Source organism: Salvelinus namaycush, chromosome 1 (genome assembly GCF_016432855.1).
Source record: "Salvelinus namaycush isolate Seneca chromosome 1, SaNama_1.0, whole genome shotgun sequence".
Taxonomy (NCBI): domain Eukaryota; kingdom Metazoa; phylum Chordata; class Actinopteri; order Salmoniformes; family Salmonidae; genus Salvelinus; species Salvelinus namaycush.
This window is the reverse complement of record NC_052307.1, coordinates 57,110,302-57,137,600: the sequence shown is the minus strand read 5'-3', so window position 1 is coordinate 57,137,600 and position 27,299 is coordinate 57,110,302. Positions and strand designations below refer to the sequence as shown.

At 43.3% G+C, this 27,299-nt stretch overlaps 1 protein-coding gene across 2 annotated transcripts in view; it reads right to left on the bottom strand.

Annotated features, from left to right (window-relative positions):
- The window catches only part of LOC120046182 (phosphorylase b kinase regulatory subunit beta-like), a 74,394-nt gene that overhangs the window by 12,319 nt on the left and 34,776 nt on the right, over positions 1-27,299 (bottom strand). For both annotated transcript variants that reach the window (XM_038991207.1, XM_038991215.1), the window contains 9 exons: positions 25,989-26,046; positions 25,603-25,680; positions 24,497-24,655; positions 24,054-24,148; positions 9,288-9,343; positions 6,519-6,612; positions 3,313-3,396; positions 2,438-2,542; positions 2,199-2,281 (listed from right to left, as the gene is read on the bottom strand). In XM_038991207.1, the coding sequence (XP_038847135.1) occupies positions 2,199-2,281; positions 2,438-2,542; positions 3,313-3,396; positions 6,519-6,612; positions 9,288-9,343; positions 24,054-24,148; positions 24,497-24,655; positions 25,603-25,680; positions 25,989-26,046 (812 nt within the window). The remainder of the gene's footprint in view (positions 1-2,198; positions 2,282-2,437; positions 2,543-3,312; positions 3,397-6,518; positions 6,613-9,287; positions 9,344-24,053; positions 24,149-24,496; positions 24,656-25,602; positions 25,681-25,988; positions 26,047-27,299) is intronic.

Genomic DNA, 27,299 nt, shown 5'->3' with positions numbered 1-27,299 from the left:
GTCTGTTCACATACATAGGTTGACCCAAAGAGTACAAACATCTTCTGAGCATGACTCCTAATGTTTGGAAAGTTTTGTTCATCGAGAGATACATAGAACCTCGTCAGTGACATTGTTTTGAATATTTCTCTAAATCACTCTATCAGTCTGAAGATCGATAAGCTCAAGTTGCAGGTCAGTGGGAGCGTTATCCACATTGAAGGTGAAAGGAGAGGAAACCAACAGCATGTCATTTTCCAACACTTTGAAATCCTCAAAACGACGAGAAAACTCACCGTTCAAAGCACGCAGCAGCGATGTATACTTCTCCCGCTCGTCATCTGATAGGAAACAGACTAGTAGTGTTGGAAGGTGGGTGAGATTGTTGGCTTCTAGTTGGCGGGTCAGGAAGAGTAATTTTCCATTGAAGGCTTTGACAAGGCTGTATATCTGATGTGCAAAAAGGCCCTTCCCTTGTAGTTTGGAATTCAGTTCATTCATGGAGGCCCATGATGTCCACGGTGAAGGCAAAATCAGCCAACCATTCTTTATCTTTCAGTTGTGGGAAATCCACATATATTCCTTTCATTTACAAAAACTCAGCAATCTCCGACTTCAGGTCCCACACCCTTTTAAGCACTTTCCCCACGTTTGTGTGGTAGGGGAGATCTGCATGACCCAACTCTCTCTTCCAACAGTGAGACAAACTGCATGTGGCTTAAAGATTTTTCTCTTGTGAAGTTTACCTCTTTAGTGACTGTATCCACAACATGGCTCATTTTCAGAACACATTTACAGTGCACCTCCTGATGAATAACGAAATGCAGGAAAATCATTTTCTGATCTGGGTTCAGCTCAGCTACTCGATCTTGGATCCTTTTCAAAACGCCAACATTTTTTCATGTCAAATTTGGGCATCCATCAGTGGTCACACTGGATAACTTTTCAAAACTCAGTCCCAGCTCTGCCACACACTTATTAACCTCCTCCAATAAATACTTCCCTGTTGTTGTGCTCTTCATTGACTGCACTGAAGCGAGCTCATCTATAATTTCAAAGTCTGGGGTTATGCCTCGTAAGAATATCAACAACTGTGCCGTGTCACGTGCATCACTGCTCTCATCTAGGGCCAAGGAGAAATCCTTTACCTTGTCTTTTAACTGTTGTTCCATGTCCTCAACACGCTGTCACTGTTCATCTTGACAGGGAAACATTTTCAAACAGTTCTTTCTTGTCGGGGCAAAGTATTGCTGCAGAGTCAATTAAACATTCTTTAATGAATTCGCCCTCAGCGAATGGCTTGCTATGTTTAGCAATTTTGTGGGACAGTACATAGCTAGCTCTCGCAATTCCGTCGTTTGCTGAAGGCAGTTTTGTGAAAAGTCCTTGCCTCTTTTGCAACTGAGAAAGCAACTCTTTCAATGCACTTGCCCTCTGCTCAGAAGACATATTCCTATAGTTCTCTGCATACTTCGTCTGGATGTGTCGGGACAAGTTGTAGTCTTTCAAGACAGCGATGCTCTCTTTGCACACTAAGGACACATCTTTCCCTGATACCTCAAAAAAGAAATATGTCGATGTCCACTTTTGCTGGAACACCCTACATTCATTGTCTACTTTCATTTTCTTTGAAAACCTCATTTTTGCACAATTTCTAGCTAGCTACTATTTGTTACTGTGATGTGTGTCAGCCTGTCAGTCAATATCTGTCCTCGTGTAGTTGTTATTTATACGTGCCTTCAAAATAAATGTCCCACAAGCGGTGGGAGTTAAATCATTACACAAAGGTGAGTATTCATTGGGCTTTAAGTTGAATAACAAATATGTTTTTCAAAACTTTACTATCGCAAATTCTTTATGTGATCTGAGCATGATTCCGCGGGCCGTATTGAACTAGGTCGCGGGCCACGTACGGCCCCGGGCTGGCTTTTCCCCAGGCCTGACCTAATGAGTATTGAGCTGTTTTATATGTTATTCCACTGACTCCTATAGAACAACCTCTACTGTGGACAGGTAAGCTATTTTATTGCATTTAAAAGGTGCTCTTTGGATAATGATCAATACTGCTGTGATCAGCATAACACCCAAGCTAAAGTGATATAAATGACCATAATGAAACTCTTTTCGGCAAATACAGGCACATCTCCTGTGCTGGATTCCAATACACTCCAAAGCAGTAACCCTTACAGTACAGAAGGAAATACAAAAGTAGATCTTACTTGATGTTGTCCTCTCTGATGAGAACCAGGAAGAGTGGGCGACCTTTCATTTTCCAGCTATGCTTGATGAACTGCAGTGCATTCTACATACAAAGATATGTAACACATTAAACTTGCATTGACCAAACAGACAGACAGTTAGGGACATAACACGGTGAGTGTGCAGGCCCCAGAACAAGGATTAAACCAGACAAATGTCTAAACAGCAGTGTGTATGAGGTGAGTTCACCCCAGCTCACCTTGATGTCATCAATCAGCAGCATGACGTCCTGGGATAAGTAGAAGTCACTGAGATCAAAGACGATAGGGTAGCACACCACAGTCTTCCCCAGGATCCGATAAATCTGTGGGGAGTGGAGCAGACACATTGCATTACTTGATCCTGCAGGCCAAGATGGATGGCTCGGAGGTACTGACATATGACTCTGGACAGGAAGTAAAACAACCCATCGATCTTGAGGAAGGAATACACAGAAGCTAGAACACAGACATTACAGTCCTGCGAGCACAGATACTTCCTAAAACTAACACACAACCTCTCCTCTACAAACAAACACGCAAATATGCACAGGCACACTCGCTCTCCCTGTCCGTCTCTAAAACACAAGCGCCCGCCGCCGCACACAAACAAAGAGATGATCATAATGCCCTCTGGCAGGACACCCTATTCCATCAGAACACATAAAAGTTCCATTAAAATATTGTCTTAGTGATAGGTTTGGACCTGTGATTGATTCATTTTGCAATTTTGTATATTTTTTTTAATGCAATTCAGGTGTGTAAACGTATTTAGATGACCTTCACTGGAGACAACTAGAAGGAATAACAACAAAAGTTTTATGACAGCGGCTCACAATATCAACGTGGATTACGAAATTGAATGACATATTTTCATCATGCATTGCATGGCAGCAGTACTTTGTACAATGTTAAGAGTAAGGCAAAAATATGTAGAATATCTATGTACATTATATCTGTACATGTAAATTAATATTATTCAGTTTCTGAGCTGTGGTTGCACACTGAGAAGTGCTGGTTTATGTTAATCAGTGAGGAGGTGGTGGTATGCCCATGACCTCTGAGTATGTGGTAGCATTGAGTGGTGAACGCTCACCTTGCAAGTGCCCATGCAGCCCACTGGTCTTTCTGGACGCCCACTCAGCCCCAGCTTCTTATTGATGGCCAGGAAGCGGTACGCCTGGGGGGAGAAAGAAAAATACATACATATTTCAGTTTCGTTTTTTTACAAGCCTACTTTTCATATTACACATAAAATCTTGGACCATTGACCAACGACATATACATTACAGCTGACACTAACAGAGCACAACATAGATTACCTTCCTTCTATTCCTCCAGGCAAGTCACAGATCAAATCAACAACTGCTATCAATATAGCTAGCTACCTTCCTTGCCTCTCTTACACATATCTAGCCTTCAGATCTGACAACACACTCAGCTAGATATGACAGAGATCATAAATCGGAGTCATTTTAAAAATGCCAGGCAGGGAAAGTTGTCTATTTTTATTGCACCTCTAAAAAGATCAATCATCCTCATATCCCTGGGGGATTTTCTTTTGTTGCGATCCATAATCTAAAATTACTTCCCTCTGAAGTTATGAGACGTGTCAGTAGTTAATGGCCTCTGCAGAGCCTGCCTATGACGGCTCTGTTGTGGAGCCTCTATGGGTCTGTTTAGTGCCATGGTGCAAGTGGGTTTACTGGAGAGTTGTCAGAGGGCAGAGATATATTGCAGGCCCTTACTGTAAAGCTCAACACCAAGTAGCTCAGTTAGTTAGTAGGCTCTGTCAGTCAGGATCGGCCCTCACTGCTCCCCATTCTTTCACTTATACCTGGAATGGTCTTGGTGTAATATTGCCGTGGCAAATGGAATTTGAATATTTTAAATATATTTTAATTCAATTTTAGCTATGTAATGGTACAAGGTCACAGAGTGTCTGTTTCCTGAAGACACTAAAACTAAAGTAGAGGTAACAACCTGTATGCCAGAGTGATCTGGAAAATTGTTGTCAATCCATAATGCAACAAAGCAGATAATGGGCATTGATTTTAAAGCACCTGATCCATTCATGTGGAGAGGCACACTGCAGTCCACGTGACCTCTGTTTCATACTGCCCTTATCTTTCCACACCAGGCTAGAAATGCTCCTGGTCAATAACACTGACTACATACTTCAGTGGCGCTGCAGGAAACGTAGCTAACAAGCTTCAATACACAGCAATAACCAGTCTTACCAAAGAGCAATGTGTACATACTAACACTAGATGGAGCTCTGCCACTCCTCCTGCTTTTCCCCGTCTTCAAATGAGTTGGAAACAAATTATACATGGATGGAAAGTACGAAAGATAATAGGAGAATCAAGCAATTAACAGAATATTGTGATAATATAAAAAAGCAGTTCACAAAGACGGGAAACATTTATTCAGAATTAAGTCACATATCAAATTCTCAGTGCCACTGGCCATACGTCCTGTTTGAGGAGAGACGTTGTGTGAACCTTTGTCTGCACCCACGGCTCCCTGTCCCTGCCTATGGAATACCAATGAACACAGCACAGCATACGGCTCACATCACTAAGTCCTCTCATTTACGGCTCACAATTAAAAGCAACCAAACTGCTAATGTGGTTGCTGCTAATGCCATCAAGATGGCTACATTCTGAGTGTGTCATTAGGTTGGGTGATATGAGGACTGTTGTAAGAGAAGGACAATTGTAACAGAAGGCTTTAGTGTCGCAGTGTCTCTGTTTATCAATCAAAAACCTGCTCTCCTCTCTCCTAGACATCTGGGTCGTTCCACAAAAAGGGGGGGCTTTTGCTATTTGATATTTAAAGTAGAAATATAGACCACATTGAGAATTCAATCAAGTGTATTTTCAATGGAATAAAGTGCTTGCTAAAGTGCCAAAATGCAGCATTTCGACATGTCCCTCTGTCAACCCTGTCACCTCTGGTAAGATTTTCCCAAAATGTCTCCCAAGTTTCACCATCAAGCCCTAGTTATTTTGTTGCTTTGACAAAATCATTTCTGAAGATTATAATGCATTTCATGTGATTAGGTATTCATTTACATCTGTCCCTCATTTTAAGGTTCAAGAAGAAAATTGTCAACCCTGTTACTTTATTTGGCACTTACTATAGTATTTAAATAAAAAATGATTACCTCATGAGATGGGAAAAGGTGTTTTCTTTATGACAGAATGTTCAAATTAGGTGAAATCAAAAGTTTTTTTTTGGACCAAGTTACACTTCTCAAAAGGCACCAAGAATTGGTGGAATGACCCGTTGGCTTTTATAGACATGATCACTGGGAGATGGGTCAAAAGACATGCAGAGGGGTTGGGGAGGCATCACCGAGGCAAATGGAAGCTATTTTGGCAGCGCTGTTGCTGTGCCACCTGGGTTGAGATAAATAACATGCTGCTGGACGTAATTGCCACTCTCCTGTTGTCAAGCAGCTGTTGTAAACACAATCGAACGGCAGAGAGAGATGAAGCGAGCGACGCAATGCAGAGCGGTGCCCCAGCCTTTAACAGATTCAAAACGCATGGGATCTAATATTTAGCATGCTGCTCGTCCTGGCTCGTGACACCCACCCAATCCACTGCTGCATAACTACATGCCCAACAACAGGGAGGAAGAGCAGAGGCAGACCTTTCTAAGATGAATTCATATATTGGGAAAGGCCAATGCTTTCCAATACGCATTACAACAATACGTTAATACTTTAAGACTTGAATGACATATTGATCAAGTCACAGGTCAACTGGTAAATCACACTGACCAATCTCCAGCCTCACTCTGACTGATTGAGCAACCAAGAGGGATTTCTTAATAGAACTTGGATGTAAGATTGACAGTCAGATGAATTGACTAAGCCCATATGCTCGGCAGACATATTGATAGATGGCCTTGGACATCTAGGTAATTGACTGATTGATTTGTTTCTTGCTTTCTAAAATCAGGTGTATTACCTACCTTCAGAAAATGTACATGAACATTGCACAATCTTCTCTCCTTGCAGTGAGCATTTAATGACCAACGTTTGGGCTCGCAGCAGGCCTAAGGTCAGGATGTGGTATTACCCATTTGGGGCGGCAGGTAGCCTCGGATCCCCGAGCTGACAAGGTAATAATCGGTCGTTCTGCCCCTGAACAAGGCAGTTAACTCACTGTTCCCCAGTAGGCCATCATTGTAAATAAGAACTTGTTCTTAACTGACCTGCCTAGTTAAATAAAGGTTAAAAAAAAGATTGTGACGAATATCACTCATATTTCATTCTGTGGTATAACTCACATTGACCAGCTCCTTCTGGGCCCAGATCTGAATGGGCTCCACCTGCTGGGGTGTCTGAGTCTGGATGCCATAGGTGTTCAGAAACACCTGCAGTCTGCAACACAACACAACACACTGTTATAGCCGGGACTGTTCAGGAAGCCCAGCAGTCTGGGTGGCCAAAGTACATTAGCTATGAAAAAGAGCGCCACCAACTGGTGGTGGACTCCGATAGAGGTGCCGGTTAGAGGACGTAAATGACCAGTAGGAGACAGATGTACAGAACACACGTTTATTACCAAACAGACACACAGCAAACAAGAAGGAGGATAGACTACTGAAAGTGTTGTAGAGAATAGTGTATAGTGATTTTATGGTCAAAGACACACGAAAACACCAGTCAGGGAGTCCAGAAGAAGGATTGTCCATGTGGAAAGGTTCAAATGTGAGTTGATGATGATGGACGGGAGTTTACAGAGGTTGTCTCGACCTGTTCTCCTCCTGGAAACAACTGAAGAGTTGAGAGGCAGAGTGGGGTTTAGCTGCTCCCAGGCTAGGCTATTGATTGGCTGACCAGGTCAGCTGAATCTGTTCCCTGACAACCTGGTCCCTAACACATTGATGTGAATTGGCCTCTGCCACTGGACAATAGGGTCAGGCTGAGGTGGGGGATGGTCACTTCTACTGCAGCGGAAAATAATCACACAGAGTTTGTCTACACGTCCTAGCCAGAGAGAGGGTTCAGTAAGGGTTTAATGATTAAAGTTATAAGGTTTTGTGCAAGCTACATCTTGAAAAATCCTCTGAAACAAGCATTAGGTAAAGGCTTGGAGGAAGTGAGCAAGCAGAGTGTTAGGTTAGCTGCTGAGGAAAACCTGCCATCTGATTGGAACAGCAGGACAGGTTAACAGGCTTCAGCTGGCCAGCCGACCTCTTTAACCTCCCTCTCTCATGACTCCACAGCTAAATTAGGGTGCTAATAGATGAAGACTGCGCACTGGCCAGTCGCTTAATGTGCACAGTGCAATAGCACCACAGACGAGAGAAGGAGAAAGGGAGGAAAAACAACCAGCTTTCTGAACTACCACAGACTCTCTCACGCACACGTATACATACAGTTGAAGTCGGAAGTTTACATAAACCTTAGCCAAATACATTTAAACTCATTTAATCCTAGTAAAAATTCCCTGTCTTAGGTCAGTTAGGATCACCACTGTATTTTAAGAATGTGAAATGTCAGAATAATAGTAAGAGAGAATTTTTTCCCCCAGCTTTTATTTCTTTCATCACATTCCCAGTGGGTCAGAAGTTTACATACACTCAATTAATATTTGGTAGCATTGCCTTTAAATTGTTTAACTTAGGTCAAACGTTTTGGGTAGCCTTCCACAAGCTTCCCACAATAAGTTCGGTGAATTTTGGGCCATTCCTCCTGACAGAGCTGGTGTGGTGTAACTGAGTCAGGTTTGTAGGCTTCATTGCTCGCACATGCTTTTTCAGATCTGCCCACAAATGTTCTATACGATTGAGGTCAGGGCTTTGTGATGGTCACTCCAATACCTTGACTTTATTGTCCTTGAGCCATTTTGCCACAACTTTGGAAGTATGCTTGGGGTCATTGTCCATTTGGAAGACCCATTTGCGCCCAAGCTTTCACTTCCTGACTGATGTCTTGAGATATATGTCTTGAGATATATCCACATAATTTTCCTCCTCATGATGCCATCTATTTTGTGAAGTGCACCAGTCCCTCCTGCAGGAAAGCACCCCAACAACATGATGCTACCACCCCCCGTCCTTCACGGTTGGGATGGTGTTCTTCGGCTTGCAAGCATCCCCCTTTTTCCTCCAAACATAACGATGGTCATTATGGCCAAACAGTTCTATTTTTGTTTCATCAGACCAGAGGACATTCCTCCAAAAAAGTACGATCTTTGTCCCCATGTGCAGTTGAAAACCGTAGTCTGGCTTTTTTATGGCGGTTTTGGAGCAATGGCTTCTTCCTTGCTGAGCGGCCTTTCAGGTAATGTCGATATAGGACTCGTTTTACTGTGGATATAGATACTTTTGTACCTGTTTCCTCCAGCATCTTCACAAGGTTCTTTGCTGTTGTTCTGGGATTGATTTGCACTTTTCGCACCAAGGTACGTTCATCTCTAGGAGACAGAACGTGTCTCCTTTCTGAGCGGTATGGCGGCTGCGTGGTCCCATGGTGTTTATAATTGCGTACTATTGTTTGTACAGATGAACGTGGTACCTTCAGGCGTTTGGAAATTACTCCCAAGGATGAACCAGACTTGTGAGGTCTTGGCTGATTTCTTTTGATTTTCCCATGATGTCAAGCAGAGGCATTGAATTTGAAGGTAGGCCTTGAAATACATCCACAGGTACACCTCCAATTGACTCAAATGATGTCAATTAGCCTATCAGAAGCTTCTAAAGCCATGACATCATTTTCTGGAATTTTCCAAGCTGTTTAAAGGCACAGTCAACATAGTGTATGTAAACTTCTGACCCACTGGAATTGTGATATAGTGAATTATAAGTGAAATAATCTGTCTGTAAACAATTGTTGAAAAAATGACTTGTGTCATGCACAAAGTAGATGTCCTAACCGACTTGCCAAAACTATAGTTCGTAAACAAGAAATTTGTGGAGTGGTTGAAAAACGAGTTTTAATGACTCCAACCTAAGTGCATGTAAACTTCCGACTTCAACTGTACTATTCTCTGATCTCAGAGACACATAGCTACCGCACACTGTTTCCTATTTATCTTTCCCATCACATACCTCTGGCTCTCAGCAATCAGGGCCACATGGACCACCGTGTCATTATCAATGGGACCCTGGAACACAGAGAGAAAGAGATAGAAAGGTGAACATACTCAACTGCAGGGGAAAATACAAATTCGGTTAATAGTATATAACAAAATCACAATAATATACTGAGTTGTTATCTCTGGTATAATGCATTGCAGTGAAAATTGCGCCGCTTGTAAAGTAAAGCTGTGAATAGGAGATAAAGTGTTTTGAGGGAATAAAAGAGTGATGAGAGGAGGGAGAGAGGTGAACCATGAAACATTCCTCACCGTACCCTGTCATTACAGAAGTTTGAACAGTGGTAATCTTTAGAGTGGTTATAAACTACTGTTTTTGTAGTAGTTGGGTTGGCCATATTAAATCAGGAGTATCAGTGACCACAGTATTCTGGATAGTAGCTCTTATTCCTGGATAACCTGTTTACATGCACCTTTGATATCCCGTTCACGAGTATCCCTGTATCCGTGAATAAACAGAATATTCCTAATTGAAGTTTGTATGGGTGAAATGGAATAGTAACTGAAATCTGGACTGACTGTAGGCCTATAGCCTCTCACATGTACAGTAATATAATAACTCCTGCAGAATTATGCATTTCTTGCAGTAAAACGCTGGTTTCTCGGGAACAGGAGTGGAGAAATATGATTTCTTTCTTTCAGCATCTCTTGAGAAAATGTGAATGGGTGCGTATTGTGTCATCTTTGACACTTATGCAAGCAGACTATTTGAACCACATACTGTAAAATATGCGCCCAAGATGAAGTGAAGTCTTATTAGAAACGTGTTTCATTGTTTTCTCAGCTTTTCATTTACTTCATTAAAACTGGTTCAACTGATGACAATGGCCATTTTGCACAGGACCAATCTTTCCACTGTTTGAGTTATTGCATTTTCTTCCCGGTCCCTAAACCAAATAGACAACTTCACCGTTGTTAGCTAGATTAGTGCACGCATTCTATCGATGTAAGACATTACTCTGGTGAGCACAACTTTATTTAGTCTTCTAGGGCAACAAGTTATGACAGAAGAAAAGCTGCCTATATCTAATTGTAGTTGACAAACAAATGTCCTACCAAATGTCGGAAATGAGAAGCAGAAGCAGTCTAAATTAGGGGTCAATAAATTATGCTAGAATTATTATGGGGAACGGAACTGCGCAGGTGGCCTACTTTTTGAAGTGATTTGTTTGATAATCAGATGAAAACATCATCACACAACACCCTTGATTATGCGCAACTGAGCCTGCTGCAGACTGAGAAAAACAACAGTAAACAAAATAATATGTTTACATGCCACAGTATCCCGTCTAAGATCAGCATATTCCAGGCATCTTATCCTGGTTTCACATAACCGGGATACAAGCTTTTTCGGGTTATTGTAAACGGGATATGATGTTTATATGCGTGAGCTCAAAAGCAGAATACTGGATTATCCTGAACAATAACAGAATACTGGTGTGTGCATGTAAACATTGTCACAGATGCGTCGGAGAAGCAGTGCCTCCTTGCTTCAGAAGTAGGTTAAATGAATAAAGCTCACAACTATGGACTAAGGTGAAAGGTTTGCATATGATACAACTGCCTGTCATACACCTGTGAATCTTTCAAGGAATCATCTTTCAGGATAGAATGACGTTGATCTAATGATCATGCTTACTTTCTCATCTATTTGCCGCAATTGCATTTCCGCCTCAGCTCCGCTGAGTCCCGGGAGATGTATTCAGAGATAAGTGATTTGTAAACAGAGTGAATCATATCACTGGAGTTAAATGATTAAAATCCCTGAGCCATTAGAAAAGAACATCTTGTGATTCACAGGAGGGGGCTGTTCATCAGAGGCAACGCTCCTTTAGATGACCCGGCGGGAAGTCTGACGCAGGCAGAGAAGAGAAGGCTAGAAGCCATTTTGTTTGGGCGGAAAGAGCAGGCTTTTCTCAACACCCTCGTTATCATTAATCAGAGGAATCCGGGAGAGGGGGGGGTAAAAGAGGTTCACAGATATCTCTGCTGATTAATTGTGAGCAGTGGCTTCTAAAACACTGCAATGGAAATCATATCTCATTAGCATTCTTCTCCAAAACACAAAGGAACCATTTGAAGAGAGAAAGAAATAAAGAAAAAAAGAAATTAAGATGGAAATAAAAAACCAGAGGGAAAAAATTATAGATCACCTGTACTCCACACAGAGAACGCGTACAAAGCTCTCCCTCGCCCTCCATTTGGTAAATCCGACCATAACTCTATCCTCCTGACTCCCGCTTACAAGCAAAAATTAAAGCAGGAAGCACCAGTGACTCGGTCTATAAAAAAGTGGTCAGATGAAGCAGATGCTAAACTACAGGACTGTTTTACTATCACAGACTGGAACATGTTCGGGATTCTTCCAATGACATTGAAGAATACACCACATCAGTCACTGGCTTTATCAATAAGTGCATCGAGGACGTCGTCCCCACAGTGACTGTACGTACATACCCCAACCAGAACCCATGGATTACAGGCAACATTCACACTGAGCTAAAGGGTAGAGCTGCCGCTTTCAAGGTGCGGGACTCTAACCCGGAAGCTTACAAGAAATCCCGCTATGCCCTGCGACGAACCATCAAACAGGCAAAGCGTCAACACAGGGCTAAGATTGAATCATACTACACCGGCTCCGACGCTCGTCGGATGTGGCAGGGCTTGCAAACTATTACAGACTACAAAGGGAAGCACAGCCGTGAGCTGCCCAGTGACACGAGCCTACCAAACGAGCTAAATCACTTCTATGCTCGCTTCGAGGCAAGCAACACAGAGGCATGCATGAGAACATCAGCTGTTCCGGACAACTGTGTGATCACGCTGTCCGTAGCCGACGTGAGTAAGACCTTTAAACAGGTCGACATACACAAGGCTGCGGGGCCAGACGGATTACCAGGACGTGTGCTCCGGGCATGTGCTGACCACCTGGCAGGTGTCTTCACTGACATTGTCAACATATCCCTTGTTGAGTCTGTAATACCAACATGTTTCAAGCAGACCACCATAGTCACTGTGCCCAAGAACACAAAGGCAACCTGCCTAAATGACTACAGACCCGTAGCACTCACGTCCGTAGCCATGAAGTGCTTTGAAAGGCTGGTAATGGCTCACATCAACACCATTTATCATATATGCATAGTCACTAACTATACATTCATGTACATACTACCTCAATTGGCCCGACCAACCAGTGCTCCCGCACATTGGCTAACCAGGCTATCTGCATTGTGTCCCACCACCCCCCAATCCCTCTTTTACGCTGCTGCTACTCTCTGTTCATCATATATGCAGTCACTTTAACCATACCTACATGTACATACTACCTCAATAAACCTGACTAACCAGTGTCTGTATATAGCTTTGCTACTGTCATTTTCAAATGTTTTTTTACTGTTGTTTTATTTCTTTACTTACCTACACGCGCACACACGCACGCACGCACGCACGCACAAACACACCTTTTTTTCGCACTATTGGTTAGAGCCTGTAAATAAGCATTTCACTGTAAGGTCTATATATTCGGCGCACGTGACAAATAAACTTTGATTTGAAATAATGCAGGAAATATCTTCTCTCTCTCCAGCCCACCACTATACTTCACTGGCAGGTAATTAGGTTTAAAGCAACACTTCAATAGGACAGCAGAATGTACTGGAACTTCTTAAAAGGTATTGTAGAGATCTCGTTATGTTTCAGGAACAAACCCCAAAAAATGGATAAGACAGGTCAAGCTTCAATTAGCGCCTCATGTTCCTGCCTGCTGGCACCTGGCACTGGGCCCTAGGCCAGGGTCCCCCCAGCTCCTGGGGTAACTGGGGCCAGAGCAGATGGAGGGACAACACACTGAGGACACTACATCCAGGAAACACTGACCAAGCGGTCTCTCATAATGCCACCTCAATGCTCAGTAAATGTGTGAACAGACATACTGTATAAACACAAACAAAATACTTAACATTTTGACTGGGTTTAGAGGAAGACGTGTATTGTTTGCAGAGGAAGAGATAGATGGAGAGTTTCTTTGTTCCGTATTTGTTTTCTTTTAGAGTAATGATGGTCTTATTTGCAGTATATACCCAAGGCTCTTCTGTCTGAAGGAGAGCTGAAATATTTACTTCCTCAGGCACATTCTCCATATGCTGCTACTAAAGTAATAACATCAATACATTGAGAACAGAAACATCTGTCAGAAAAACCGCACTAATTGGAATAAATGCTCTTCTACAACTTGTCTAGCTACTCCTCTCGCATATCAGGCTGTTGAAAAGAGTGAGTACAATAAATTGCTCCTGGGGAAAAAAAAGAAAAAGAAAGAAAAAGAAAAAAAAGAAAAAAAAACACCTGCAAGTAAAACTCCTCCAACTTAGGTAAGCAATTTGCATCAACAGTAGCTTGTGTCTCAGCATGAGAAATGTGCATCTAAACTAGTAGAAGCCCAATTGCAAAACAAGCTGATTCATGAGTGCCACTTCCAGACTGCAAATATAAATGAGTTTAATCTCTGCTTCATTTGAGATTTTCCCAAATTAAAAGCATTGAAATGTGACACAGTGGTGCTGATGGAGAGAGAAGGCCCCTTCAGACTTCTCACACTGCACGCTGGGTACCAACACGTGTCCTCTGCATACAGATTGCGTTTCACACAGTGGAACTTTCCAAGCATCTGGAAAGCACCTTAGTTCTCAGAGGCATAATCCTGCTTTGCTCACAAATAACTAGTAACTAAAATATACACATACTGTAGGCCTATCTCCTCAAAGAAATTGAACTATGAATGTACTCCAATACATGGTTCAATAGCCTGAAGAAACACTACTTCAAAAGAATAGTCACTACGTAAATTATAACTAAGACTGAATCATTTCACAGAGGAAAAGTGTCAATCTAAAAAAATATATGAAGTAATTGTAACGTTAGCAGATTTCACTTATCTTAGATGTAAAACCAATGTACAAAAACAGGAACTTAAAGATGCGTTACATTGGTTTTGTGTAATTCCATCCAGTAGATTTGAAAGTAGCGCTCACGAGCCAAAATGGGTCCCTGAAAATGTTTCGCAATAAATTGTTGTCCAATGCCATCCATTTATGTTCAGTCCTGCAATTCGTACAATATGTTACACATTTCTAAGTGCTTAAGATCCAGTTCAATCTCTGTAAATACCGTAGTATGAAATAGCATTCAAATCTATATTGTATATGGTAGGAAACCGCCAGGAGCCCGATGGGGGGACATTTGGTTTTTACATATAGTAGCCTGTGTTTCCATCTTTTGTAGCTCAGTTGGTAGAGCATGGTGCTTGTAACACCAGGGTATTGTGTTTGATTCCCATACGTATAATGTACGCACGCATGACTAAGTCGCTTTGGATAAAAGCATCTGCTAAATGGCATATATTATATTACAGTTTCTGTCCTTTTCTGACACAGCTTGTGAAGACAACAATCCCTCCAGTCCCATCCCTCCTCTCCCAGTCCCATCCCACTTCTCCCAGTCCCTTCCCTCCTCTCCCAGTCCCATCCCTCCCAACCTAGTCCCATCCCACCCATCCCAGTCCCATCTCTCCCATCCCAGTCCCATCCCTCTCATCCAAGTCCCATCCCTCTCATCCAAGTCCCATCCCTCTCATCCAAGTCCCATCCCTCTCATCCAAGTCCCATCCCTCTCATCCAAGTCCCATCCCTCCTATCCCAGTCCCATCCCTCAAATCCCAGTCCCATCCCAGTCCCATCCCTCCTATCCCAGTCCCATCCCTCCTATCCCAGCCCCATCCCCCTCCGCTCAATATGTCTTCAGTGATTCAGTGCTAGACCCTGCTGAGACCTTCTGTCCACTGACCCAAGCTAACCAGCTCAAGGTTGCACAGCCCGACAGGGACTGGCCATTGGCCTTCACAGCATCAGTCCAGCACACACTTGCTATAAACACACACACACACACGCCACTCTAGACTCTTTCATACACACAGAGCATACCAAACATTAGGAACACCTTCCTAATATTTTGCTCTCAATTGACTGATTTCCTTATATGACCTGTAACTCAGTCAAATCTTTGAAATTGTTGCATGTTGTGTTAATATTTTTGTTCAGTATACATAGACACAATCCTATACATACACATGAACGTACCCATGAGTGTGCACACAACAGAGAAACACCAAATAAAATGCACTCTGTTGTTGCTCGGCATCTTTACGTGCAAGTTTAGATCAAAGGGGTTATGCCCTGAATGTACATATACTAAACTTGCATCACTGTATGTGTGTTACTAGTGTGTTGTTTAAAATAAGCTTGACAAGGCACTAAGACAACGCTATCTCATATGCTATTGGCAGTGGCGTGCTGCACATTGTAAGTGCGCAGACAGCCAAGCAGGAGCCACGTTTTTGATTGTACTTTCTCAAGGTTGGCATTTAAAAGCACACTTTATTTCCTTGCATTTTACATTTCCAGGTAGCATGACAAAGGCTGACTTAATGAACTTGGTTTGGGATATGAATGTAACAGTGGCGGTACAGACACAATCACTTCACAGAAATTGAAAGACTGGGGATTGGATTCTTTGCTATGTAATTATGGAGGGATCCTTGCTGAGAATTTGATACGCATCAGCCTCTCTCTCTTTCTCTCTCCGGGCATACTGCAGATATATCAGGTTTAGTCTGCAATCCTTATGACAAAAAAAAATCAATTTATATTAAGCTGAGCCCTATGAAAGCCTCCTTGAGCCTGGGCTTGTCAAACCTAGTGTATTTGATGTAATTCCCATTGAGATTCTGCTGGGGAGACTGGGAGAGATAGGCAGACCCGATTACCAAAGACTATGAACTGTTCAGTATGGGTGATGCAGCAGCGTCACCCAGAGAGCGGACACACCAGCCCAGACACTCCTGAACATGCACTTGCCATGTCAATGCCGTTGTCTCTCCCCAATACAATAAAGCCCTCTAAGCTGACAGAGTCAGGCGGGACTGCGTCACCCAGAAGGAATGGGAGGGCAGTGAGAGTAAGTGTAGAGACTGACAAGTCACCTACGTGGCAGTAATTGTCATAATAATGTCAAAGCCCTTTTCCCTTTTCCAGCTCGCCACCCACAGGCCGTTTTTTTGTTTGTTTTTAATGCACCGAGCCCGGTGTGCTGTAACATTGGCATGGCAACTGCAGCAGCACGAGCGAGTTAGGAGACCCATATGACAGTGCCATCTAAATGGGCTCTGCTCTGGCACATGTGACTGACCTGGCTCTAACCCCAGCACAGTGCTCACCATGACAGATAATTGATATGCCCAGACAGGGATGATGACACACAACTGTTGTTTTTACCCAAATAGAGACCTTTCTGATAAAGGGCACTGGGAGAGGGGGAGAGCACACGATGGGCCACATTCAGCGAGACTCACAGAGAGAATCACGTTCAGCAGCATGATAAAATCACATTCAGCAGCATGATAAAATCACATTCAGCAGCATGATAAAAGATCAAGGAGGAGGTGGTCAACTTTGTAGATGCTTGCCTTTGGAAAGACAATGAAAGCCAAATTGGAAGTTATCCTGCTCACTATCCATTAGTGGGCTCCCGAGTGCTTGAGGCGTCACTACAGACACCCTGGTTCGAATCCAGGCTGTATCACAACCAGCCCATAGGGTGGCGCACAATTGTCCCAGCATCGTCTGGGTTTGGCCGGTGTAGGCCGTCATTGTAAATAAGAATTTATTCTTAACTGATTTGCCTAGTTAAATAAATGTTAAACTTTTTTTTTTAATGATGGCCAATAAACCAGAAAGGGAGCTGGGAAAAACCACTGGGCCAAATGTATAAAAACACATTAATGCGGCTTTGATTTGACCGGGGCCTTGTAAAATTGCTAAAGCAGACGCTGTGAACAACTTTTACTGTCACGTTAAGTGAGAGATGGCCTACTCGCTGCAGGTTCAGGTCACCGGCAATCTCTCCTGGGCTCTTGCTGTCAGAGGGGGGCCCAGCCCTGCTCTACTGTGCTGTCAGAGGGGGGCCCAGCCCTGCTCTACTGTGCTGTCAGAGGGGAGCCCAGCCCTGCTCTACTGTGCAGTCAGAGGGGAGCCCAGCCCTGCTCTACTGTGCTGTCAGAGGGGAGCCCAGCCCTGCTCTACTGTGCTGTCAGAGGGGAGCCCAGCCCTGCTCTACTGTGCTGTCAGAGGGGAGCCCAGCCCTGCTCTACTGTGCTGTCAGAGGGGGGCCCAGCCCTGCTCTACTGTGCTGTCAGAAGGGGCACCAGCTCTGCTCTACTGTGCTGTCAGAGGGGGGCCCAGCCCTGCTCTACTGTCAATGTGCCATTTGGCAGCCCTGTCTTGCTAATGAATATTATTTATCTTTGGATGCAAGGGAAAAAAGAACATCCATCTGTTCACAACCATTCAGTGTGTCACATCAAAACAGGGAAGAAACATTGTCTGGATTATGCATATAAAATTGTGTCCTCAGAACAGCATAATCTATGGCGCATTGAAATCCCTCTAATGTTTGTTCTACTATGTTAAAACATGCAAATTATTTCATTTTTTACATAATCAATCAAAAATGTTCAACCTCTCCCTGTCTGAGTCTGTAATACCAACATGTTTCAAGCAGACCTACATAGTCCCTGTGCCAAAGAACACTAAGGTAACCTGCCTAAATGACTACCGACAAGTAGCACTCACGTCTGTAGACATGAAATGCTTTGAAAGGCTGGTCATGGCTCACATCAACACCATTATCCCAGAAACCCTAGACCCACTCCAATTTGCATACCGCCCAAACACTCCAACATATCCACAGATGATGCAATCTCTATTGCACTCCACACTGCCCTTTCCCACCTGGACAAAAGGAAAAACCTATGTGAGAATGAATTCATTGACTACAGCTCAGCGTTCAACACCATAGTGCCCTCAAAGCTCATCACTAAGCTAAGGATCCTGGGACTTCCTGACGGGCTGCCCCCAGGTGGTAAGGGTAGTCAACAACATGTCTGCTACGCTCAACACTGGGGGCCCTAGTGTAGGTAACAACACATCCGCCACGCTGATCCTCAACACGGGGGCCCCTCAGGGGTGCGTGCTCTGTCCCCTCCTGTACTCCCTGTTCGCTCATGACTGCACGGCCAGGCACAACTCCAACACCATCATTAAGTTTGCTGATGACACAAGTGGTAGGCCTGATCATCGACAACTACGAGACAGCCTATAGAGAGGAGGTCAGAGACCTGGCCATGTGGTGCCAGGACAACAACCTCTCCTTCAACGTGACCAAGACAAAGGAGATGATTGTGTACTACAGGAAAAGGAGGAACGCGCACGGCCCCATTCTCATCGACGGGGCTGTAGTGGAGCAGATTGAGAGCTTCAAGTTCCTTGGCGTCCACATCACCAACAAACTAACATGGTTCAAGCACACCAAGACAGTCGTGAAGAGGGCATGACAAAACCTATTCCCCCTCAGGAGACTGAAAAGAGTTGGCATGGGTCCTCAGATCCTTAAAAGGTTTTACAGCTGCATCATCAAGAGCATCCTGACTGGCTGCATCACTACCTGGTATGGCAACTGCTCGGCCTCGCCTCCGACCGCAAGGCACTACAGAGGGTAGTGCGTACGGCCCAGTACATCAACGGGGCCAAGCTTCCTGCCATCTAGGACCTCTATACCAGGCGGTGTCAGAGGATGACCCTAAAAATTGTCAAAGACTCCATCCACCCTAGTCATAGACCGTTGCTTCTGCTACCGCACGGCAAGTGGTACCGGAGCGCCAAGTCTAGGTCTAAGAGGCTTCTAAACAGCTTCTACCCCCAAGCCATAAGACTCCTGAACAGCTAATCAAATGGCTACCCAGACTATTTGCATAAAAACATTGTTGGTTAAGGACTTATAAGTAAGCATTTCACAGTAAGGTCTACACCTGTATTCGGCGCATGTGACAAATGATTTGATTGATTTGAATACATTTTCCTTTGTTCTACAATGGATCTGAGAAGCCTTTCCCTTCATATGGTGACACAAAACAAACCTGTAGTATGGAACCCAGAATGCAGAAAAGGTATGAGCAAGGGGTTTAGAGTTTGACTTTCAAAAGCTTGGAAAGTTTGAAAAAGACATTCTGGGTTACTGTCAGGACTGTAAAATGAATTCCCCAACATCATTGTGCATTTAGTAGAGACACTAAAATCGACAACCTCAAATGCCTACCATGTTGCGCCTTTCTTTCTCTGAAGGGGCTTCTTTGTGCCTCATACCGTGATGGCCAATTGAAGCCCTCTCACCTTCAGACCTTATCACAGATGCAGGCCTGAGTGACAGCTCCCGGGACGCGCTGTGCTTTGGACATTTTCCATTAACCTTGTTCTGTGGCTCACAGAATCACTCAGTTAAAGAGAAAGCTGTTTCTGTTATGGGGACTAGAGCTATAAGGAATTGGCTGCCAGAGAGCAACTGTACAGTACACGCATCCGATACTGTGACTAGGTGTGTGTGTGATGAGTGTATGTGTACGCATGTAGAAAAGAGAGCGAAAGAAAAGAGAAATTACTTGTATTTATTTGCTCATTTCATTGGTGGTGGATGAGGCGAGTTCCCCCACAAAGTAAAGCCCTTTGAGTTTACATAAAACTCCAATGAATTATTATGTTTTTGAATGCGTCTTTGCGTGTATTTGTGTTCATATGTGTCCTTCTTTGACTCAGTATTACGGTAGTGAAAATGTGTGTCTGATTAGCTAATCTGGTGTATACTTGTGTATTACGTGTTTGCTGTGCGTGTGCATGGGCTTTGATGGTGTATGTGTTTGTGAGTGGGTGTATATTTTAAGGCATATGGCTTAATGATATCTCCTCTCTGGCTTTTGTTTTGTGTTTATTTGGAGAGTGTTTCCTGAAACTCCCTGGGGTGTCTGATCTGACTCAACCTCTGAGCCGAGCAAACGCATCGCTTCTCATGTGGAACAAACCACAGACAAGGAGCATTCACTTCACATTCTCCTCTTTTACGCTACTGCTACTCTCTGTTTATCATATATGCATCGTCACTTTAACCATACCTACATGCACATACTACCTCAATTAGCCCGACTAAGCAGTGCCTGTAAATAGCCTCGCTACTGTTATAGCCTCGCTACTGTACTGTATATAGCCTCGCTACTGTACTGTTATAGCCTCGCTACTGTACTGTTATAGCCTCGCTACTGTACATAGCCTCGCTACTGTACATAGCCTCGCTACTGTACTCTTATAGCCTCGCTACTGTACATAGCCTCGCTACTGTACATAGCCTCGCTACTGTGCTGTTATAGCCTCGCTACTGTGCTGTATATAGCCTCGCTACTGTACTGTATATAGCCTCGCTACTGTACTGTATATAGCCTCGCTACTGTACTGTATATAGCCTCGCTACTGTACTGTTTATAGCCTCGCTACTGTACTGTTATAGCCTCGCTACTGTACTGTTATAGCCTCGCTACTGTACTGTATATAGCCTCGCTACTGTACTGTTATAGCCTCGCTACTGTACTGTTATAGCCTCGCTACTGTACTGTTATAGCCTCGCTACTGTACATAGCCTCGCTACTGTACATAGCCTCGCTACTGTACATAGCCTCGCTACTGTACATAGCCTCGCTACTGTACTGTTATAGCCTCGCTACTGTACATAGCCTCGCTACTGTACTGTTATAGCCTCGCTACTGTACATAGCCTCGCTACTGTACATAGCCTCGCTACTGTACATAGCCTCGCTACTGTACATAGCCTCGCTACTGTACTGTTATAGCCTCGCTACTGTACTGTTATAGCCTCACTACTGTTATAGCCTCGCTACTGTACTGTTATAGCCTCGCTACTGTACTGTTATAGCCTCGCTACTGTACATAGCCTCGCTACTGTACATAGCCTCGCTACTGTACTGTTATAGCCTCGCTACTGTACTGTTATAGCCTCGCTACTGTACATAGCCTCGCTACTGTACTGTTATAGCCTCGCTACTGTACTGTTATAGCCTCGCTACTGTACTGTTATAGCCTCGCTACTGTACATAGCCTCGCTACTGTACTGTTATAGCCTCGCTACTGTACTGTTATAGCCTCACTACTGTTATAGCCTCACTACTGTACTGTATATAGCCTCGCTACTGTACTGTTATAGCCTCGCTACTGTACTGTATATAGCCTCGCTACTGTACTGTTATAGCCTCGCTACTGTACTGTATATAGCCTCACTACTGTACTGTTTATAGTCTCACTACTGTACTGTTATAGCCTCGCTACTGTATATAGCCTCGCTACTGTTATTTTTCACTGTCTTTTCACTGATGTTTTTTATTTCTTTACTTACCTAATACCTATTTTTTACTTAAAAAATGCACTGTTGGTTACTGTACATAGTAAGCATTTCTGTTGTATTCGGCACACATGACACAAACTTTGATTTGATTTAATGGTTTCTTAAATACTAAACTACCTAGATACACACACACACACACACACACACACACACACACACACACACACACACACACACACACACACACACACACACACACACACACACACACACACACACACAGAGATCTGGGTCTAATGCTTACTGGGCCTGACATTCTGGGAAGTGCATAAAATATATACAATACCAAAAAGAATGTACTATTTGTATTGGTTAATAGCAATTTAACATTAAGTATACAGGCTCTGGGAATTTTATGACATTTCAATTCAGAGCTGCTGAGCATACAAAATTGCACTATATTCTTCGTAATATGTATAGCACTAACATTACATAAATAAGACGTGTACTATGTGAATCGCATCCTCTCGTGAATTATCTAGAAGTTCTCAGGGCATCGCCTAGATTTGTTACCACATCACACATTTAATGTATAGCATCAAGCTTGCTGAACAGTCAAATCTAAATGTAACTCCACTCGCCATTCTAATGTAGTGTTAATGTGTGTTATTCTATTCACAGCACAGCAGAATCGAGCTGCACTGCCCTCTTCCATTCGGGAATAGTTTAGCAGGTCTAGTCTAATGTATCATGGAATGGTCTTATGTAGAGTGTGCCTTTAAGTGCAATGCAGACATGATGATGCAAAGTATATCAGAGAAATGGGAACACAAATCAACCATAAATTCCATGTGAAAGCGCAGCGCGCCCACGCACGCAGGCACCGCCCCACGGACCAAAGGGTTAGTGATGTAAAGGCAACGAGACAGCCGCTCCACGCGCTTGTGTACATTACGCAATCCCCTCCCACCGTGCTCTCGCCCCCGTTCCGCCGGGAAAGGCTTGAGACGGTACTGTCGCTCCAACCTCTGCTCCAGGGTGAGCTGCTTAGCTGAGCATTTGCGTCATGAATAAAACAACAAACCTGTTTTTTTTCCCACTGAGGTGAGATCGACTGTGGATTCAGGCAGGAGGAAAGCTACCCTGAAGATAAATTATGTAGACTCCTGATCTCTCTCCCTCCCATTGATTTTTACCTCTCGTTTGAGCCTTGAGCATTTCAACACAGGTTTGGAATAATACATCAAAGTTTGTCCTAGAAAATCAGAACATGACATCCGAATCAATGATATATAGAATGACGCAGACTCATGTATACACGCAGAGGGGGTATAGTAGTCTGCAGTAGTTCCCTTATATCAGGATAATTATTTAAGCAAGGTCTGAGGAGGTGTGGTATATGGCCGATATACCACGGCTAAGAGCTGTTTTTACGCACAACGCAACGCCTGGATACAGCCCTTAGCCGTGGTATATTGGCCGTATACCACAAACCCCTGAGGTGCCTTATTGCTATTATAAATTGGTCGCCAACATCATTAGAACAGTAAACAAGTTATTTTGATTCATACGCTTGGTATATTGTCTACACATGGCTGGAATGCTGTTTCAGCCAATCAGCATCCAGGACGCAAACTACACGGTTTCTAAAGTGAATTATAGCAGAGAGGAAGAGGCGAAGCAAGAGGTTTTCCTCCGCGCAAACTCTGTCCACGTTAAGCAGATCATTAGTTATTAAGCATGTGAGGAGTTTTTGAATGGGGGGCAATGAGAGAGGGTATAATCTAGTCAAGATAAAAATTATACGTGACGCTTATTTGATCTAATAGAAGTTTTGTAATGTTAAGAGTGTACTGATATACACTGAGTGTACAAAACATTACGAACACCTTCCTAATACTGAGTTGCACCCCTCCCCCTTTTGCTCTCAGAACAACCTCAATTCGTCAGGGCATGGATTCCACAAGGCGTCGAAAGCATTCCACAGGGATGCTGGCCCATGTTAACTCCAATGCTTCCCACAGTTGTGTCAAGTTGGTTGGATGTCCTTTGGGTGGTGGATCATTCTTGATACACGGGAAACTGTTGAGCGTGTAAAACACTTCATATTTGAGTTGTCACTGTTGAAATTCGAGACTGTCTATGCATATTCATGAGGCTAAGCACTCACTCTTCATTGGATACAAGCGGTTGACGTCAACACTCCTCATCGAATATTTTAAAAAGTATTCAAATAACCAGATGTATCAACCAATTCAAAGTGAGAAACAGGCGGGAGCTTGACAGCCTGCCATTCTAATCTGTGGACAACGAATCCCATTGTTAAGGCGGAGACACAAGCATCTTGTCATTATATCTAGTATCTCTGATTATAGTGATGGCCAAACACGGCTGATCATAGGATGGTCACATGGGAATGGGAGTCTAACCTGATTGGAGTATCTCATGCTGACGTTCCTCTGATCCTGTCGGGGTACGTAGCGTTTGATGGGGTCGATGTCTTGGGGGCTGATCAGCTCATCCACTGGAAAAGAGACATGGCAGAGTGGAGGTGTGAACACACGGAGAGCACACTAAAGGTTCCAACTGATACACTGGACATACACCCCATAAAATGACCTTTCCTTACAAAAAGTCCTTACTTTGTAATGAGAACCCATTAACCTGTGAGCAACTTCACAAACATACAGCAAATACATATGTTGAACCGAATATCTGAACTCCGTGACCTCTGCAGTCTGACGTGACAACAGTATAGTGAACACCCCAGCGAGCATGCTCTATAGAGAATATCTCTCCAGCCAGCAGTCAGAGAAGGTATTTGACAGTGAGGTGAGGTCAGTGAAGAGAAGACAGACAGAGAGAGACTGACCCAGCAGCCTGGCGATGTTGAAGAGGGCCTGGCCCCACAGGAACAGCATGCCATCTTGGCCCGTGTTGGCAGGGAAACGCTTCTGGCTCCCGTACTTCTTCTGCTCCGCCCCCACAAAGTCGGCAGGTACGCGGTAGTACTTCGGGATGACAGCATGGCCTGATCCACGACACACAGGACGGAAATAGATACACTTTACTGTGCTGGGTGATTACAAACATGTCGAATAGAAGGCACTAATGGAATTTCCAGGAGGTTGATACATCGAAAGGAGTGCAGTTTATGTGTCTGCTGCTCAGGAGAAAGGAGTGGGAGGTATCTATTCAAAGGTATCTTAACAGACACACGTGAAGAAATGTCAAATTTCCAAGATGGAACGCACCGGGAGTACAATACTTTCTCTGCATAACAAATGCAAAGACACCACAAAGCCAAAGGAGGTGACAACTCTGTCTGCCACCACTGAGAAGTATTCCTGAAGCAACATGCATCCTTCAGAGGCTATTGGATCCTGAGACTGTCTTTTAATGTGGTTTCTTAACTGGGGAAAAATACAGCTTTGTGTGAAGGCTGATATAAAAACCAGCTCCTTGAAATATGAGAACAGCTTTCGTGCACTCAGCATGTGGGAGATTAATATGGATATTGTAATACGTGTAATATGAAAATAACAGTAATCTTCACAACCAAAATGTATGTGCATTTCTCAAAGACTCCCACGGATGCCAGCATGAATGTGTATGTGAGAGGGACTAATAAGTGTTTCCCCTATATTCATTTAGCAGCGGTGGCCCACCACTGCTGAATCGTTGCCACCGCCGCAAAAAAAATAAATCATTTTTTGCAATATAAATATTCCTGCCGAGACACGCTTTTAAATGGATAGTCGTTGGCTCGAACAGCTAGCATGTCACTGTGCTAACGCTAGTAGCAGTACACCCCCCCCCCCCCCCCCCGGCACCCTTACCACCACTGCTGAAAAAGATCCTTAGGGGGAAACACTGCTAGAGTAATTGAGTGTGTGTGTGTGTGTGGCAATGTATGGGTTTGTATGTGTACAGTAGTTCCATTAGAACACAGATCCCTAACGGAGGAGGAAAACTCACCATCAAAAGATTGAAAAATGATAGGCGTTAACAGGTCTTGGTATTCTTTGACTTGGGCGTTGTTCCCCCTGAAGACCCCTGTAAATCAAATACAGACAATAAAATGGCAAAAAAAGTGTCAGATATTCAAGTTCTATGTAACCCAATACTCAAATCAAATCAAATGTCACATGCTCCAAATATAACATGTGTAGACCTTACAGTGAAATGCTTACTTACAAGCCCTTAACCAACAATGCAGTTAAGAAAGTATTTATTCAAATAAACTGAAGTAAAAAAACGAATAAAATGAAAATGAAACAATTATAAAAATAGAAAAATAGAAAAATAACAATGTTATTATATTAACATCACAACCATTGTGATGTTTATTGTGTAAGACTTACCATCAATCATCATGAAGATGAAAAATATGGGAAACTCGCATTCAATGCCATCAAAGAGCTGAAAGAGAAGAGAACATTTGATTTTCATAAAAGCGTCTCTGAAGAAATGAAAAAGCCATAACACAGAGAAGGTCACTAGTTTCCTAACCTGAAAGAGAAATACACATGGTGCATTCATCTCTAAATGTATTGCTGTGTGTCAGTGGCAATAACAATGCTCAGACACCAACAATCCTTTTCGTCAGCTTCTATAATAGATGCAGCAAGTAGCAAGTGATGGCCTCTCCCAAAACACACACTGAAAACACCTATTAACAGGTGATGACTGGTGAGTTTGTTTTCCAATTCTAACAGTTTAACAGAGGCAAAAACACTTACTTCTGAGATGCTATCGGAGTCCCAGCCAACCAATAACTACATTACATAGCTTCAGACTCCCCTCACCACCCACCCCTCTGCCCATAAATCATCTGGGGTTGAAATGAAAAACTAGCCAAATGTAGATATGTTTGTAAAGCGAAACAGCAATTGATTAATTTCAATAATTCCATGGAGAATTTTCAACAGTAACTGTGAGGATGTAATAAGTCTCCAGTCCTTTTGTTGTTGTTGGTATTAATCATTTGTCAGATAGTGTCCTTGGTTCTGTTCTGTTTTCATGTAGCATTCACAAACCAAAGGTAACATAAATCATTTAAACTTAGTGGATCAATTACACGAGGACACACTAAAAGAACACTGAATGAAACAGACCAAAGGATATATCTGCATTACCGAACAACCCTTCTTCAAATTGACTAGCTCTCAGACAGTCACCTAAGGAATCTTTTTGGGACCAAAGCAGCAGCTCACTTTCGTGGTATGCTTGGCTTCCTTGCCTTCTGAGAGAGGAGCACAACATCTCCCAACCCTCCTGAAACGTAATTAAGACTTTGTTATCGCCGTCTCCCATCTCTGCAGACAATCTCCATGGCAATAGGAGATAAGAGAGAGACTACAACGTAATGAAATAAAGGCTGTTAATTGGAGCGGTCACACATCATTTCCCAGCCTGTAGTTTGGCTGTTATAGCAGAGATAACAGGGACTGCTTCAGCCATCAGTCCATCAAATCAAAAGAAATCTAACATATGATTCCCCCAACCATCTCTATTCTCCATCTGTATTCTTGTATTTTGTTATCAGCTTTACCAAAGCTATGTTGCATACCATACTGTGAGTTGTTCGTCATTGCTCAAGGGTTAGGCTGACACAGCTGGGTTATGCTAGTGTGTGTGTGTGTGTGTGTGTGTGTGTGTGTGTGTGTGTGTGT